The sequence below is a fragment of the Electrophorus electricus genome, chromosome 11 (genome assembly GCF_013358815.1).
Source record: "Electrophorus electricus isolate fEleEle1 chromosome 11, fEleEle1.pri, whole genome shotgun sequence".
In the NCBI taxonomy this organism is placed as follows: domain Eukaryota; kingdom Metazoa; phylum Chordata; class Actinopteri; order Gymnotiformes; family Gymnotidae; genus Electrophorus; species Electrophorus electricus.
The window spans coordinates 15,906,503-15,926,170 of NC_049545.1; the positions used below are offsets into that span (position 1 = coordinate 15,906,503).

Here is a 19,668-nt window from a genome sequence, read left to right on the forward strand (position 1 = left end):
ATACTTTCTCTTAATTAAATGGGCATTGAAAGATCATTACAAATACAAGGAGTTTAATATAGATTTATTTTAAAAACTGGTGCAGTAGAATCTTTTCGAACTTGATCTGGTGATAGCCAAGGGCCACCACTCAGTTGGCAGTGGAATTTTTCAGCCCTGGAGTACTCCCTACCCTGCACATTTGCAACATTTCACTAGTGATGTCCCCTGTTTTAGCTGGCAGACAAGCACTATAATAAACCTCTGAGAAACATCATATAGAAAAAACATTTTTCATAATACTTATTAAGCTGTTTACATTAAACACAATTAGAGATTACTCTAGATTACTCTATCCTGTGACCTTGGTTCTAATTGACTCTAGGTAAGGCCCATCTCCTTCATGTCCGCATGGAGATCCCATTGCCAAGGGCTTGTCTGGTGATACTGGATTCTAATTATATAGCAATTTTCTGGTGGCAAGAACACTGGGATATAAATAAGGAGATCTTGCATGTGGCAGCTAGAGACCCTTACCCACAAAAAGTTGTATATACCGTTGAACTTCAAAAGTAGACTCTACAGTAGTAGACACTTCTTTGTGCCCAGGCCATCCAGACGTTGCCCATACCCAACAATTCCCAGTAGTACTGGTGGCCAACCCTCAGTGCAGAAATTCAGTATCATGTGACCTCCTGCTCAGTATGTGCTCAGATCAAGACCCCACACCAACTCCTAACAGGCACATTGGAGCCACTTGCAGTACTACTTGCAGCACTAATTTAAGTAGTTAATGACCTGTTGATGGCTTCTGACCAGGGTTATGTTTCTTTGCTTTATTGCTTGATCTGAGTGCAGCATTTGACACTATAAATCACAACATATTAATAGATAGACTCAAAAATGTTGTTGGGATTAGTGGAACAGCCCTTCCTGGTTTAAATCTTCCTTAGTTGGTAACTACCAGTTTGTTGGAGACTTCTCAGCATACAACAAGGTTAGCTATGGTGTCCCACAGGGATCCATTCTAGGGCCTTTGCTTTTTTCTTTATATATGCTACCTCTAGGTGACATTATACATAAACACTGTGCTAGTTTCCACTGCTACGCTTTTGACACTCAGCTATATGTCTCAGCAAAACCAGATGACATTTTTCAGCTTAGTATTACTGACGATTGCACAAAGGACATCAGACACTGGATGTTGAGGAACTTTCTCTCACTTAATAGTGACAAAACAGAGGTGCTTATATTAGGTCCAGAGATAGCTTGGTCCTCACTCTAATTACTCAATGAACACAATCACATCTTCCCTAACAGTTAAAGATCTTGGAGTTATTATGGAGCCCAGTCTCTTGTTTGAAGCTCATGTAAATAATATTTCTAGGACCCCCTTTCTCCACCTTAGAACATTTCTAAGATTAGGAACATACTCACCTCACATGATGGTGAAAAGCTAGTTCATGCATTTATTACTTCAGGATTGGACTACTGTAATGCCCTACTATCAGGCTGTACTACTAAGTTCCTAAACAAGCTCCAGCTAGTTCAAAATGCAGCAGCCAGAGTGCTTACTGGAACTAGAAAATTTGCTCACATCACTACTATCTTAGCTATTTTACATTGGCTCCCAATAAGATTTTGTATTGATTATAAAATACTTTTAATTACCTACAAAGCACTGAATGGTCTTGCCCCACAGTACCTTAGATCATTTTTAGTGCATTACGATCCACCATGTCTGCTTAGATCAAAAGGTGCAGGCTCTTTACTAGTAACAAGACTAAGAAAATCTACCACAGGGGGCAGAGCCTTTTTTCTATAAAGCTCCCATGTAACAACCTTCCTGTAAATGTTTGAGATTCAGACACAGTCTCAATATTAAAGACTAGGATGCAAACCTATCTGTATAGTCAGGCATTTTATTAACTAATTCCTATCTTACATAAAGGGGTAGATCTGGGAGTCCATGGGCATTAAGAGTTATGGTAAACTGGGATGTTAAAATGCTGTCACTTCACCTCTCTTTTGTCACTCAAGTTTGTTGACTGAGAGCAGCGGAGTGCTGATGTTCCAGGGTGTCATCATACCTGTGTTTCCTTCTGGCTCTTTCCTTTTAGCTGTGCTGTCATAGATAGATCTGCTGGAGTCCATCATTGCACATTTTTGTTCTCTCATTTACACACACTCGTACCTAGACATGCCTAGTCTCTCTTTCTGCCGAGGTACACATACCCCTGATGTCGTGATGTTACTGAACTACTCCCACCTCCCCCTGATGTCCCCTGCTGTAGCCCACCACACCTCCACCATAGCCAACTACTTCTCCATTGCCTTTAATGGATGTTCTCTTGTGGGTTGGGTCTCGGACACATTGAGTCTTGGTTCCTCTCAAGATTTCTTCCTCATGCTCTAGGGAGTTTTTCCTAGCCACTGACACCCTTGCGGGGCTTGGACTTTGACATTTGTAAAACTGCTTTGTGACTATATCTGTTGTAAAAAATGCTGTATAAATACATTTTGAATTTTTATTTTTTATTTTTTGCTTTTCTAAGGCCCATTGTCTTATGCCTCTTCCAGGTTTCCCACTGACCATCACATTGCAGAAGCTTTGTTTGACCACATCTTTTGCCATTCCACCTGCTTGAGGATTTAACATCTGACTGAGTTACATCTCAGGTCTAGAGGGCTGTTTATGGTGTATCTGAACATGAATGTGAGTCTCACCTCACCTTCTTCAGTGCATCTCCAATACACTCCACTTTTGTTGATTATGAACAACTACCCCTTGTTCATTCATCATTATTGTGTTCTATTTTAATGTCTTTGCTTTTTGTTGTTTGCTGCAAAGCTGAACACCTTCGTATGTGTTTGTGGCATGCCATTGTCTTGTGTATCATAATTCTTGTTTGTTGTTCCATCTTATTGTTTTTGTTACTAGTTAGGAAAATTTTTGCTTTAGTATCCATTAGTGTCTCTAAGTTGTTCCAATCCTTTTTAAGGACTTTCAGTTGACATTTCATATGATACATATATATCACTCAAGCATAAAGTGAATCACCTCAATATGTCCCACCGGCACCGTTTACCCGGCTGTGCACTTTATATTGCAACCTTTCATTTTGACTTCTTAATCTGAAAGATATATATGTTTTTGTTCATATGTGGTGTAAATCTTGTCTTGATTGTCTTGTCTTGATGTTTTGAAGATTAAATTATAAATAGAGACCTCTGCCCATGTCATTTGCTCAGCTCAGCATTTAAGCACAATTTGTTTATTGCTAGGTGTAAATTCATTCATATCCCAAAATGGTTCTGTACACTTGTTAATGGTTTGTAGATGATGTAGCTCTTCCTATACAAATACAAAGGTTTAAAGAAAAAGTTGGGGTAGACCCACAGAAACCACCAAATAAATGTGAGGGAACCAAAGGTGTTTTTGATTTGTAAATTAGCTCTAGTGATATTTGTGCAATATTACATTTGAAGTTTAAAGGCTTAAAAGACATTGCTAATAATAAATGTTTAGTAAACAATTACTGTACATATTCAAGAACAATGCTATTATGTTGGTACTCTGTGAGGAAGCAAAATGAATCTCATAGATAGCAAAAGGAATCTCATCAGTACACAAATGGTTACAAAATGTGTTTTTTTAAATTGAGGTTCTCCTTATATTAACTGAACACCAGAGCAAAAACTAGAGAAAAAGAGAATGAGAGTCTGTCATCTTTTCTCTTTGAGGTTTATTAATTTTTCTGAGTTATTGGTCCAGATTTCTTTAATCATAAAATCTTGGACAAATGGTGCTAAAGTTTTAAACATCAATTCTTTCCTTAAACATTTTTGTATGCTTGCTTAACTTGTGAGAAGGAGAAAATGCAGGAACACATTTGGTAAAAATGGCAGATCTTAATCCACTTTACTTAATTGCTTAACAGCTAAACTCTTGGTTACCAACATCATAATTCTGTTCTGTAGCAATGAGCTTCTTATAGAAGAAGGCAATGCAATTGTATCTACTGTCTCTGGCATTTTTAAGACCTATGGAAGATAAATTTAAGACAGACAGCTTTTTTTGGTGCTTTTTTTTAGATTAATGAATTGAAGACTTTTAAGGATCCATGGAATCCTGGAACCAAGCCAAAATTACTAATAAAAATGAACAACACAGTAGAATGTAATCTCTTTCTTTTATTGCATTACATAGAAATGTTCAGTATTTATGTGCAGTACAGAAATAAAATAATAAAATGAAGTATTTATAAAAGATGTAGTTAGATTTCAACAAACAAAACTTCATATATACTGATGGAAGGAAGTCGTGGATATCCTACATGTGTATTTGCTTAACAGTTCAAGGATGTTTTGTGAGTACAGAAATAAAAACTCTTATTTGTCCTGTCAGATAAAAAATATTTATTTAATTCACTGGCTTTGTTGAAAACTCTCTCGTTCTCTCTCTCTCTCTCTCTCTCTCTCTCTCTCTCTCTCTCTCTCTCTCTCTATATATATATATATATATATATATATATATATATATGTATATATTCTAGCCCACTCCATCCCTCCACCACTGCGCACATTTTTGCTTTGTCCCAACTCTCAGCACAATCATACCAGCTGTCAGAGGTCTTGATGAGCTAGTTCATGTGTTGGGAACTGGCATAGGGCAAAAATGTGGACTGCTACAGGTCCCTCCCTGGAGTAGGCTAATGTTGGACTGTTTTATGTAATTTGTGTTTTTTACAAAACATCTATGATCAAGGTGTCAGCGTTGTCTAATAAAAACAATGTTGTTAAAGCAACGTAAATATAACCCACAATCTGATACACAGACTGATTAAAAAAGAAGCCAAGAAGTGCTTTCACTTGGTTTTTAAAGATATCAGTGCTCATTCAAGTGTTGTGATTATGGTTATTTTTCCAAAGCATCAAATGTTATCTGATAAAAAAACAAAGTATAGAAACAAGCAAGCAATGTTTTATAATTATATCCATCTGTATACCTAGATATGTGTATGTAGTCATTCACTTACGTTTCATTGACTCACTCACTTTATACTTATATTCCCCTTCCCTGGTCTCCCCCTTGTGTGGACACATCAACCTTAATACAAAGTTACTCAAAGCTTGGTAAAACCTATACAACTATTCTAGGACCAGCGTAGCTCATTTATAATGCTAAGTGCTAAAAAGAGTCATACATTACTGAAAATCTTGATTAAGTATTACATCTAAGCATAGTAGTGTGGTGTCTAATAAATGAAAACTCCTGAGGCAAGCATTGTGCAAATAAAACATCTTGTCCCCACTTGCTTTCAGTTGTTGCTAGTCATAGTAGTGTTTTGGGTAAAATATTTCATTAACATGCTGAATTCTTGAACAGCCAATAAAACAGCAAGGGAAATCAACAGCTTGTGCATGCAATCTCTCCACTTTAGAACTCATGTGGGGAGACAAGTACATGGACCCTGGCCAGGTGTTTGGCTTGGAAGATACGGTCCGAATACTCAGTCATGTCTACATCCACGCTGAGCTCCTGTGGTCCAACCAGTGGTAGAACCAGGATCAGTTCCCCAGTCTGCCGGTCCAAGCGCTGCATGACAAACAGGCCACGGGCATCTCCCCCTCCTGCAATGCCGAATCGCAGGCTGTCAGGGCTGGGTCGGCCTGGTGCGGCTGCTGTGGCCATGCGGAAGAGCGTGGCTGGAGTTCGGAGATTTGAAGGTAGTGAGAGATAGTGGTAGGAGATGGTTTTTGGTGCCAGAGGACAGGAGCGACTGTCCATGGGGCAGGGGTTCCTCTCACACTGGCTGCAGGGGGGAGAGGGATGTTTAAAATAGAAGAATACTTCAGACCTTTCCAGCCAAATGTCTATGTACCACATCTGCAGCATTTGGTTGATTACCACAGACAATATTTTTGATATGTTTCCCAAAACATTTGACTCAAAAAATGGCTGTGGTAGCTGGTTAAAGTACTTGACTTGTACTCAGAAAGTTGCTGGTTCAAGCCCCACTACTGCAAAGCTGTCACTGTTTGGCTCCTGAGCAAGGCCCTTAACTCTCAAGTTTTACTCTGTCATAATTGTAAATTGCTTTGGATAAAAGTCAATAAACATTTATGCCAATAAACATTTTCCTGATGCTTTTATCCAAAAGGACTTACAATTGCAACTGTTAAGCAGTGATGGGGCTTGAACTAGCAACCTTCTGATTATGAGTCAAGTACTTTAACCACTGAAGTAACTAACCAGTTACTTCAGAGATTGGATTACTCTTCAGTAAACCAGTAGGTTTTGGTGGCATTGCTTTAATGCTTGTCTACTACCATTCAATTAAAAGTAAACATGTAGATGTGATTCAGGTTTTACTTGGATATCACAAAACTCTATGGGATGCAACTAGAAGTAATTAAAATAGCTTTTTATTGTGTCACTTCAGTTTTCAAAAGTTGGATAAAACTAGGCTACATAGCAAATTCTTTGGTTGCATGAACCATGCCAAAGTTTTGTCCTACACTGATTTATGCTTCAAATCTGCTTCTCAGACAGACATGAAATGAACTTCTAAAAGCCTGCAACATTCATGGTTTTTCATAACACTAGGAGGTACTTAGCTATTTGAAGCAGATTTGCCTTCTTCCACACCTCTCATTTAACAGCGAGTACCTTTGCTAACATTATTTGAAGACTCGAACAAAGGAGGAAATTAATATTTCTGAAAATAATATTAATTGAACATCATTGTATCCTTGACCAAAGTTCTCAAATTGTTACCATTAAACATTGTTTGCAATGTTATTAGAATGTATTTTCTATTAAAACTGTTACTATGACTGTTCCCATAACATTTGATCTTTACTTTTTTAAATACATGTTTTGTGGAGTATTCCCAAAACCAGGAAAAAAAATGTTCCATGAACATTAAGAAAACCAGATCACGCTGAATTCTCCCAGAACATCTGAGTTGTAATATGCTGAGAACACTTTTATAGAATGGTCAATAACCAAATAAAAAACATTCCATGAATGCTAAGAAAACTGGATAATGTACAGTTATGTGCAGAATAATAGCAGTGTGTTTAAAACAACTGATAAAAAGCTCAATCCTCATAATAGCATTTATTTCCATATACACTAAGGCACTGGGAGGACTGCACATTCAATTCCAAATGAAAACATGAACGAAATATCAATTTTTAAATTGAAAATGAAGAAAAATGATTAATAGGCTGTTCAAAAAAATACCAGTGTCTTCATTTTCATTTACAAACTCGAATATTACAAACTTGAATACAGTATAAACTGAAAGTTGTTTATAGATTTAGCTTTTCTGTTGATCACTGAACTAATATGTAGTTGTATAACCTTTATTTCTGATAACTGCTTTACATCTATGTGGCATGGAGTTGACTAACATCTGACACCTATGAACAGATATTCCAGCCCAATCTGATTGGACTACATTCCACAGTTCTTCTGCATTCTTGGGTTTTGCATCAAAAACAGCATTTTTTTGATGTCACTCCACAAATTCTCAATCGAAGTAAGGTCTGGGAATTGGGCTGGCCACTTCTTAACATAAACCTTGTTAGTCTGGAATCAGGATGTTGCCCACTTGCTGGTTTGTTTGGGGTCGTTGTCCCATTTCAAGGGCATTTCTTCTTCAGCATAAAGCAACATGACCTCTTTTTTGATACATTCCAACTGGTCCACGGTGCCTGGTATGCGATAAATAGGTCCGACTCCAAAGTATGAGAAACATCCCCAAACCATGATGCTTGTACCTCCATGTTTTACAGTCTTCACAGTGTACTGTGGCTTGAATTCAGTGTTTATGGCTCATCTCACAAACTGTCTGTGGCCTTTAGACCCAATAAGAACAATCTTGCTCTCATCTGTCCATAGAATGTTGTGCCATTTCTCTTTAGGCCAGTCAGTGTGTTCTTTGGCAAACTGTAACCTTTTCAACACGTCTTGTTTTTCAGCGATGGTACTTTACGAGGGTTTCTTGCAAATAGTTTGGCTCATGTAGGCGTCTTCTGATTGTTGCAGTACTCACAGGTAACTGAAGATCATTTTTGATTTCCGTGTAGCTGATCATTGGATGCTTCTTTACCATTCTTGTTATTCTATGATCTATGTGGACGGTAGTATTTCTTTTCCTACCATGTGTTTTGTTTGCCACTTTAAAGCATTTGAGATCATTTTAGCTGAGCAGCCAATTATTTTTTGCCCTTCTTTATATGTTTTCACCTCTCCAATCAACTTCTTGACCAAAGTTCTTTCTCCTTCAGTACAATGCCTGGAACGACCCATTTTACTCACTGAGCAAGGGCTAAACCAGCAGGTATAACATTTGCTGCCCTCTTTCTTTAAATAAGGGTCATAATTGACACCTGTTTCGTCATAGAATTAATGACCTCACTAATTGAACTCTACACTGCTATTAATTTGAACACACCCCTTTCATTAAATGAGTTAATTATACCCAATTAGCAACGTGCATGTCATGACTGTTGATTCTGATAGTTGCCCATTACTCCGCTACACCTAGTCATGAAATTTTTCCCATGTTGTATTATCTTTTCTCCCAAAATCAGTAATTAACTACATTAGTGATGTTAGACTGCTATTGCTTTGCACATAACTGTACGTTTATAGAACATTTAAGAACAATGTTCCCATTATATAAAAGGAATATTAGAGAAACATTCTTGAACCATCAATTGTTAGGTACGTAATTATTGGCCAGTCTCTGACCTGTTTGTTGGAAGCCTGTTCCGAAGTAAGCATAAACTAGCCGGTCTTCAAACAATCGTACAAGCTAAATATATGCTTAGAGCTCATTGGTTTAGAAGGTTAGCAAACACTTATGTTCTAAGTCATTTACCTCCTGCACTTTTACCAGAAAAATAGTTTCAAAGCACTTTTACAGAAATCTAGTTCAAGACCCTTACTGAGCAAGCTAAAGACAGCAATGCTCATAAAAATTTAATCATAATTTACAGAAACAGATGCATCAACTTGGTAAATTATGTAAATTATGTTATTTCTCACGATAATTAAGTATGTCAAAGAAAATGGATTTTGATGTCAAGCCAGGCAGGCTCATAAGGTGAAACCACAGCAGTCAAATAAAATCTAAGCAAATAGAACAATAATTGACTGAAAAGTCCAGTTTGGTAACTTGCAAATGGCTACTTCTCATACCTACTGAGCCATACAACATCCCTCAATTAACTCAGTCTGATTAACAACTTGCTTACCACATTTTCTTTTAAAAATGACCATAAAAGGACTGTATTTGATAAGATGGTGGCAAGTGATGGAGTCTTGCTATTGCTCACCAATGCTGCTGCTATGTTTCTGGACAGCATAGAAATGCTCTGCTCTGGAAACACCTTCTAAAAATATACCTTGCCAAATATATACATTTTACCTAAATCAACTTTATGTTTTAATGGCCTGTAATATCAGCCACAAAAGATGCAAACACAGCTCCTTATCCAAAGAAGATTAAACATATATCCAATTAATCAACATGCCAAAGATAATCATAACACCAGAAATTATATGGGTTTGGCCAGCACACTTGTTGCATTGTGCTTTATTGCCAGCGGTGGCTGGCATACTGGCACTCACAGAGGCGAGGTCTTGACATAGCTGATGTTTGCATGGGAGCGCGGGCACTCAGGGTTCACACACTGGAAGCCTCCCCCGGTGTTGACACAGGTGGTGCGGTGGCTGCAGTTGTGCTGTTGCGCAAGACACTCATCCACATCTGGAGCAGTGAAAAGCAACCCGGGAGCAAAGTAAAGGAAAAACAGACAGTTAGAGAAAAAAATGAATAACACTGGCAAAGCTGGAGGCAGTGGCCCCAGCTCAGAGAAGAGTGGCTTGGTACATTTGGGCACTTGGGTTCAGGCTACTCAATGTTATCATGCCCATGACTAGGAAAATGTGAGATTATATGGTACTGATGAACAATCAAACAGATGCAATAAAAAACTGAGCATCTTGTCACCTGCCACCACAAATTGGAGATCTGCCCCCTTTCTCACCTTTACTCTCAATATGGTTGTGAGAGTCTTCAGTCATGTCGTTTAATTGTCGATTAGTAAGTCAAGGCAACTAGATTTGTAGTATAATCTGTCAGTTCATCTTGATCAAAGGGCAAATGATGAATGAAACTAGTGAAACATCTTGGAGATTATACAAGTCTAGTCACCTTAGTGGTCAGGTTAAGGTACTTGACTTGTAATCAGAAGGTTGCTGGTTCAAGCCCCACCACTGCCAATTTGCCACTGTTGTGCCCCTGAGCAAGGCCCTTAACCCTCAATTGCTCAAGATGTACTCAGTCATAATTGTAAATTGCTTTGGATAAAAGTGTCAGCTAAATATCATAAATGTAAATGCTCCTCAGTAGAAGCACCCAGTAGATTTGACAGATAATCCCTCCCTTCTCCATGTTACTGTAGTCTAAATTACTAAGCAGTTAGCTTCACATTAATAGACCTTTGTCGCCATTGGTGTCACTTACCCTCACAGCTTCTGCCATCTGCCAGCACCTTATAGCCGCTAGGGCATGCACAACGGTAGGAGCCTGGAATGTTCACACATGTGTGGGCACACAGTAGACCACTGCCATCTGCTTTGTACACCTCACACTCGTTTACATCTGTAGAGAGGGGGAGGAAGAGATTTACTAGAATGATGAAGAATTTACAAGAATGTGAAGATATGGTCATACATATTAAATGGAAAGAGGACAAAGAGAAAGATGACCAGACAGGAAGTGTTAGAAACACAAAAATAATCATAAAGTCTGAAAAGAGGCAATATAGAAAAAGGAAAAATAATAGAATGAAACAAAATAGAAAAGTATGGACAATATGAAGAATAAAGAATGAAGGACTTTCTTCAATTTTCTTCTGTCTGGGGCCCTCCAGTGTGTTTACTATATAATTTGTTGTCATGGACCTTGAAGTTGGAAAAGGAACACTGCACAAGCTACTCCAAAGATGTGGGAATTAGCAGCATTTCAAAGCAGGTCTCCTTGTTTTTGTAACTTAAAAATAATCAATGTAATAATTACCATGACTATTTGTAGAAATGGATAAAAAAGTTACTTGTTTATTTATCTTAGAACAAAAATATTTTTTAAAAGTGAAACTATGCCTCTCTTTCCTCTATGTAGTGTGAGGGATAAATATATAGACTTGTAGTTCTTTCTCTAAGACTGAAGATGCTTAGGAAGAGGTGGAGTATACCCTGGCAGATGCTGCTGTCAGATGTGCCGCTCATGTGGAAGCCGGCATCACAGCTGCAGTGCTGTGCTCGGTCCACTTTGGCACAGCGAGGCTTGCGACTGAATGCTGGGTCATCTACGATGCTCCATTCTGGGGGAGCTGAGTGCGAGAGGAAAGGCGAGAGAGGTTTAGCTTTCACCATATGGCTGGCAGACGGGGCACAGTGCACCACAGACAAACATGCAGGCAGAGATGGACAATAACACAGGGACACATACACACAAGTGCATATATATATATATATATATGCACGGACACATACAGACACAAAGACACACACACAAAATCACACATGGTGGAAAAAACAGACATATATATGCATTAAACAGTGGACAAGACAACACACAGGTAATCAAATATAGGTGACTTCCCAGAACTCTTCTGTCTTTTCCAATTATTTGAATACTCACATTAACCCTTCTTAAATCAGCTGAGTTCAACTATATTACATGGTTGTGAAGCTATTTATACTTGCTAGAGGCTTTGCCAAAATATACACACATTGAATTTGGGACAGGATACATATAAACTGATGACATTACAGTAAAGTGATATCTGTTCTCATGCAACATGAGAAATCAGATTAAAGAAATATGTCACAAAAAAATTCTACTCTGGATTCATGATTCACAAAGTCTAGTATGGATTGGTTAGCTCGAATGTGTCTAAGTCTGATCAGCTGCTAGTAGTTAATCAATATTAATCAGTGGTTATAATTAGCACTGTAGGCTATTTTAGGTGAACACATTCCTTAAAGTCAAAGCAGTGATAAAAACACAGAGAAAATTATGAGAAATAACCTAGCCAGGTGAACACCACCTTCACCTGTCTGAGTTTGGTGCTGGCAGTGATTCCCGCTCCAGTTGTGAAGACAGGTACACTTGTACTTGCTGACTCCTTCCACACAGGTGCCACCATTCAGGCAGGGGTTGCTGGCACACAGACTCCCATCTGTGTATACTGCAGTTATCACAGAGGTTATTATATGCTGAGAAAGTCCTTTATGACCATGCAGACTACTCCGCCACATATCTTTTATGCAGAATATAAATTCTATCAATGAATTAGTGGAAAGTACCCCTATTGTTGAGAGCCTGGACATGGTCCACATTTTTCGAATTTCTCCTGTAACATTACACAGGGAAAATAAAAGTGACCTTTGTGGAATGCCAAAAATGAGGCGGAAAAAGAAAAGAAAAGTGACTGAAGTCCAGTATGTTAATCCAAAATGGGGGGCGGGGGCGGGGGCGGGGGCGGGGGGCGGGGGGGGGGGGGATCTATGCAAGTAGGACATATTTGCTGATTAAGCCATTCTCATTTGCCTGCAAACACATGAGATTGTTGTTGGTACCCCCACCAAACCACTTTGCCAGAATCACAATCTCTCAGTAAGCATTGACCACACACACCCTCCTTCTACTGCAGCTGAGCCTTGGATAATAATCTTCGGTCTAATGGTGGGAATTCAGTAGTTAAAGCCTCTAATAGACGGAAACAGCATGATATCTAACACATGTTGGGTAGAGATGAAGAGATGTACTTGAACAGTTTTTACTTTATATATATATATATATATATATATATATATATATATATATAATTTTTTTTAATTTTTTTTTTTAGTAACTGATTGTGGCAGTCACACTGATGTGGACTCAAATGCCCTTGTCATTTTCAAAGCTGTTAGCCATTATTGTGTGGTCCCTTGAGACGTTTGTGCTGTACTGCAGTCTTCATTCAAAATGTACTTGTACAAGGCATGAACTTGAGGTGAGTCAACAGAGAGAAAGTGTAGTTTAAAAGCAGAGAGTGTAGTTTAAAAGAGAGTAGTTTAAAAGCAGAGTTCAGAATTGCTTTCTTCTTTTATATAATCCTGCTATGCAGTAATACTCATGATTATAGTGTAGTTGTGTGTGTGTGTGTGTGTGTGTGTGTGTGTGTGTGTGTGTGTGTGTGTGTGTGTGTGTGTGTGTGCATGTGTAGGAGAAAGTGAGATAGGGAAACAGAGAGACAAAGAGATTTATGGAAAAAAAGAAATAGAGGGACAGATAGACTAAGAAACTGAGGCTTTTGTCTTTCTCTCGACTCCCTGGGCATGGAATTTCTGATTGCCATGTTCCTAATCCTTCCCATGTTTACGTGACTTCCCTGGAGGCTTCCGGCACGACCATTCACAGATGTAAAAGCCTTCCTTCCATCCGCCATAATTTTGCTGCGTTTGGAACTGAAATTCCAAAGATAGATACCCCCCACCCCCAACCTGGTTGGAAGCACATACACTATGATATTATTTATATGTCTTTTTAGTTTTTCTTGCAATCATATACATATGCCAGGGTCATGATTTGTCCCACTGTACCACTTGGAATGTCTGAGCCCCTTGCCAGCTGCGACACTGAAGGAAGCCATCAGCAGCATGCAGAGCATACATGCTATCAAACCAAAGGCCTGCTTTAATTAAATATGTGCACTGAGGTAAAGGGATATTCATTATTAATTTTTTTTTATCATGAATGTAAGCAGGTGGGGATCTAGATAGCATCCTAAATGAATAATTAATTTCATAAGTTCCTCTCATTCATTTTTGACCACAGTTGCGTTTTATTGAAGTATGCCTTTAAGGTAAGTCCACTCTCACTCTACACAGGGCAGGTGGGGTCTCTGTGGTCCTGGCAGAAGCATAAGCAAAGGGGACAGCTCTTTTTACAGTATGCAAGAGACTCAAGCAGGAATGAGATTGCAGGTGTTTTCTGTGTTTCAGGATATTTAATGCCACTTCAACGAGCGCTTCATTCAGTGCAGCTCAGTAGTTTGAACCAGTGTGAAGAATGGCTCTCTTTCTTTGGCTCTGCTTTATCTGTGTGTGGTGATGTGGTGTGTGTGTGTGTGTGTGTGTGTGTGTGTGTGTGTGTGTGTTTTCTTCAATTTCTTCATTGTGCCTTATAGACTATTAGACATTAGCTCACCAAGGTCTGAGTAGGAGGAAGGGAGAATTTCTCCAAGCTTTAGTAAAATAATAACTCCAGACTAGAAATTCCACTTATTCAGAAATGGTGTAGCATAGTGACATGCTTAGCCTTTATGGACCATCACATTCAACAACACTTTTTTTTTTTAGTTTTCCATATTAATTTGCATTGTTCTGAGAAAATGATTGGGACATAAAACTTTTAGTGTCTGAGCTTTATAATGAATTTATTTATCAAAGGAATAGCAAAAAGCACAATTTTCCTCTTCCTCCAAATGCTGCTCAACTATTCCTTTAAGTTTCCTGCTACTAAGGTGTGAGGTTTACACTTAGGAAAACATCTTTACTCTTCCATCCCTCTATTCATATGACCTACAAACCCCTTTGAAACAGTTACAAGTGAAACAGTCTAAAGATTCTTAGTCTTTGTGGTACTGGAAAAGTTGGTCTGACTCTAGATGAGTTGGATGTACTCCACTATCTACAACTGTGTTTGCAGTACAGCATCTCTTGTAGCTAATGCACATATACCCCTGCATTTAATTATTTTTCTAGGTCTTGCAACTTAGAATGTTTCTATTTACATTTCTGAACTTCTGAAGACAGTGTTTACTTCTGTTTGGCCATGGCTGTCATGTATGTTTGCACATCATTATTTAGATGTTAACCAGGTTCACTGTGGAACACAGTAGAAAGACTATTTTGATCAGTTACCAGCACTACATACCAATAATGACTTTCTAGAAATCAGTCTGCATTTTGAATTTGTTCAATGTGTTCAAAACTCAGTGTGAATGTGCAGATACTGGGTAGCATCAGGTGCTAATGGTACAGACCTTTACAGACTGCACTGATCCCACTCCAGCTGCCATTCTCCTGGCACATGCGTGTTCCTGGCCCCACCAGCTCATATCCTGGAAAACACATGAAGTGGACCTCATGTCCCACTAGGTACTTGGAGCCAAACTTCCTCCCATGAGCTGGAGCTTCAAGATCAGGACAAGAGGAAGCTGCTGCAGAGAGAGGCATTAAAGATGAGCTGAATTTTAATCCTTTATTAAATCATCATTTAGTCAGATAAATTATACTATGGAGTCTTATCTTTTAGAATAGGATTAGAGGAAGATGGGACGGGGGGGGGGTGGCTGGGTGCTTGAAAGATAGAAAGGAAAAAGAGGTGATGAGAAGGGTTTATGTGCACCACTACAGCAATATGACACTGTGAACATCTTCATTACAAAGACACAAGCATAGCTAACTTCTTATGTCTAACAAAACCTGGTAACATGTTTTACAAAAAAAAAAAAAGATTAAATACCCCCCCCCCCCCAAAAAAAATCAATACTACATAAAAAAAGATTCTTCAGAAAATGATTCAATGCATCATGAAATCTTTTACCATGACTGAGTTTAAATCAGTTTGATTATTCATATGATTCAGAATAATTTTATACTGGATTGACAATAGATGCTGAAGAGTTCAAGCCATAGTTTTTTTTTTCACCTCTGCCCCTCCAACATGTAGGCATGCTTATCTCTGTCCAAGATGAAAACAACATGAGAGATTTATTTTGGCCAAGAAATACTCAGCATTATTATAGGAACTATAATAAATTCTAACATACAAAAATAGCCAGCTTTAGATTGATGACCTACAAGGCATCAGTGCATTTTTACACCCCTTTTGCCAATGAGTTTACCCTGACTTCCCAACACAAATATATGTATGGACATACCATCTTAATGCACCTGAAAAGCACCTCAACTATATACTATAATGCAGAGAAAACAGAATCAAACATAGAAATGTGAGTAGAAAACATTTTTAATGTAACTAACAACTCTGATTGAAAAAATATTGGCCAACAATATTCTCCTTTTTTCACAACAAATCTCAGTATAGCTGTCGAGGAGTTGATTTTTCTTGGCGTCTTCCATTCAGGTCTGCCAAGCTATGACTACTGCCAGAATGTTTCCCATAGCCAAGCACAATCCTCAAAAGCCTGTTGCACACCAGTGCCAAAATGTTTGATGGCACAGACTCTTACTGCCCAGTGACACAACTGCACATTTGGTGAAGCTAAAGAGTGTTTAGAGAGTGAACCAGTTTCCATGCTCTACTGTCTGATGAATGTACCTGGCCTCTCATACTGAAGCAATGAAACAATTTAAATTTTAAGCAGTGGAACTGCTTAATTTTTATATGTGGGGTCATCTTTGGCATTTTATATATTTTGGTTCAGTTTAATGCTGTGCTGCTTAGCTATAGTTTAGATTAACTTTCCTGCTTGAATGCTAGTTGTGCCACGTCAAATGTGTGTGACTAAGAATCAGTGAGAATGCAATTGACTGGCCATTGTTTAATTTAGAGATAATTATGTAATATTCTTCTACAGTTGTTGTATCACAAGGCGGTGAAGTATGCAAATAGGTGATGATTCATTAAGCTTCTCTGAGCGTTTGTTGACATTTGACAAAGATGCATTGCCAGTAGTGTGGTGGCTTCAGATATATCAGAAAAAGTCTGTTACAGTTTGGTTGGAATGAGATATGTTGGAGTTGACCTCAGTGATCAAAGTTCAAAATAGAACATCAAAGCTTGCAAGGAATCAGTCAATTCAGTCTCCTTCTGAAATGACTCCATCCAAACCTCATCTAAATTTGCTACCTCAGGGCACTGATGGTTTTACATTATTGAGAGACTAGTGAAGAAATCTTCCAGCAGATATCAGAGCATCTGTTTGTGATCCAACACTTAAAATAGGTTTGGTTATGCAACATGACAATGTTATAAAACAATTACACTGAAGTTAGTGCCAATAAAAGATATAACATTAGTTACTAAATATAAAGGTTAATATATTAATGATTTGGTACTGTAACACACTGTGTGTTAGATAAGACTGTCACTATTTATCACTATGACCTATAATTTATAGACTTTATAGACAGAATTATGATAAGATCATATTTTAGGAGCCAAGTCATTTCAAGTGCTTTACAAATTTTACAACCATTAACAACAAAAAACATTAAGCACTGCATACATACATGAAGACTGGTCTGCTTGTGGAAACTTGGAAACAGAGTTCTGAAGGCTGGTGAGCTTGGACTTCATAATTCGAAGGCCCTCTGTGAATCGGATCTCCTGTCCCTTTAGAAACTTCTCCATTTGACGTAAAACGCCCATTACCCTCTGTTTGTCCACACAGCCCTGCCACATTAGAAACCAGAGGAATATTATTAGGCAACAGCCAATCTACACAGGTACAAAACCTCAGTTACAGACATCCACTGTAACAGAGCACCTTATGATAGGGAGCCAGTGGATTACCAAACCACCAATAGTCCTCATTAAAGCACTACTACTAAGAAGTGGCACATATGTTCTATCAAGTCCATATGTGGATGATGTCATAGCATCAACAGGGTGGGTATCGTGATATTGTACAGTACAGGACAGAGGTCACATTTGCTGTGTTTTTACAATGTTTAGGTTTAGATCACTGAAGCCTGAAAAAACAGCAGTCTTCCTAATAACCCCACAATTGATACATTTCAGATGAGTAGGTCATCAACAGTATTATCCTTTAGGAATGAGTGAAGACCAAATTATTATTTTGCTGTGAGCTCAGGCTCTTTTGAATAAAAATAACAGAACAATTATAAGTCTGTGAGTGCATAAATACAAAATGCTACTTGGCTGTATGTGTTTTAATGCTTTTATTTATTCACTTAACTTATGATGATAAATTGGTGATGTTTGAAAAACATTAACATCTAACAACTTTGGTTTTAACTGAGCCGCCAGCAGATTTCTTATGTGCACCAGCAAAACGGAGGATATAATTTGTTTTAGAAGCATCTATCTGGTTATTTTCCTGTCATAAACTGTGCCACAGTACTAAGTATCTAAACTACATGCAGTTTTTTCCACAAACATTTACTAAGTTTCCCTGTTTGTGTGTCCTTACTGATGCCAAAAGTAAGTGACAAAATCAAGAGAAGAGGGTTGTGTTCTCCTATATGAACATGTAGTACCCAGGTAGTAGGTAATCTTACAGTAGGTAAACTAGGTAGTAGGTAATAATGTAGTAGCTAATCTTTGCTGTCCAGATACCTCTTTGCACTCTCCTTCTCTCTTTCTCATTCTCTCTCTCTGTAGCAGTTGTGTGGTAGCTATACCAAAAGGTGTTAGGCAGATGTCCCACTGCCCAAGATAGTCTCCTCCGGTATATTTTTCATGGCAGGAAGACAAAGACTTGGGGGGAGACTGGCTTTGAATTCCATTATGTGCTCTTTTCACAGTGAGCACAGAAATGAGTGGCATTTCACTGTAAGTAACATAGATTAACATCTCGATTATACACATTTTCAATGAGCAAAGGTTAGCCTGCTAATCTCTGATTTCGGTAGGCTCATGCCTATGGTCTGATTTGAAATTTTGATTCACCGTTGGTTGTTAGACAATTTCTCACTACGTAACTGGATAATGATTTGTCAGTGGAGCATTCGGGAGTTGAACATAGTCAATGTTTCATGGGCAAATCGGAACCCGTTCCTATCATATGATTTAAATTTTTGGCGCTTTCACAGAACTGTCGATCTCTGTTGACGTAATTGTTCCTTGTTGATAGTTCTTGAAAGAGCGCAAAAGCAAATCTCTTTTGTGGCAAAATCCAAAACAAAAAGCATTTTGAGCTTTATCGCAGTCTTTGCAAAACAAAATAAACGACAGAGAGCGAGCGAGCGAGAGAGAGAGAGAGAGAGGGAGACAGAGAGAGAGAGAGAGAGAGAGAGAGAGAGAGAGAGAGAGAGAGAGAGAGAGAGAGAGAGAGATATTACCGACTTTGTTGACACATTCCAAGAGATTTTTAGTCCAGAGTAAATAGGTGAAATGGCTGGAGAGACGTTCGACTTCCTCAGCTAAATCGCCTCAGCTATACTTTTCACATTTCCCACTTTTTCCACAGACAAACCCACGTTCTCCTTTATAGAACTTTTACTTTTAGGGCATTTAGTTTTGACATCAACTAAAAATCATTTTTATGATTAATGATGACAATGTTCAACATTTAGGTATGTTGAAAAAAAAATCTTAAACATGGGCCTGCACGCACACTCGCAAACAGAGAAACAAACCTTGTTTTACTGACCTGCATCCTGTCATTACAGCTGTGCAACGCAAAGAGACACAGAAAAAGAAAATAACGACACTGATGCGACATAGTCATTCTGTGCATCTTAATATCTGGGGTCTTGTCCGGAGTCTGGTGTATGGTTTTCAGGGGCTTTTGAGTCAGATGTGAGAAGACACACGTAATCCAAATCACCGTTTCCAGTTACAGATTCTGCTCTATCTGATGGAGAAAAAGAGTGGGCGCCGTTTGGTCTGAGCGCACTTG

General features: G+C 38.4%; 1 protein-coding gene across 2 annotated transcripts; it reads right to left on the reverse strand.

Annotated features, from left to right (window-relative positions):
- Nucleotides 1-4,553: 4,553 nt before the first annotated feature.
- LOC113588525 (fibulin-7) lies at nt 4,554-19,654 on the reverse strand. Of its 2 annotated transcripts, none has more exons than XM_027027748.2 (8): nt 19,420-19,654; nt 17,315-17,477; nt 15,100-15,273; nt 12,121-12,255; nt 11,257-11,394; nt 10,527-10,664; nt 9,629-9,767; nt 4,554-5,795 (listed from the first exon to the last, which is right to left on the reverse strand). In XM_027027748.2, the coding sequence occupies exons 1-8, from the start codon at nt 19,504-19,506 to the stop codon at nt 5,420-5,422; spliced, it is 1,350 nt and encodes a 449-aa protein (XP_026883549.2). In that variant the 5' UTR covers nt 19,507-19,654; the 3' UTR covers nt 4,554-5,419. The 2 variants fall into 2 exon arrangements, with proteins under 2 accessions (XP_026883549.2, XP_026883542.2); XM_027027741.2 differs by having other exon boundaries at nt 15,100-15,276.
- Between the last annotated feature and the right edge of the window lie 14 nt (nt 19,655-19,668).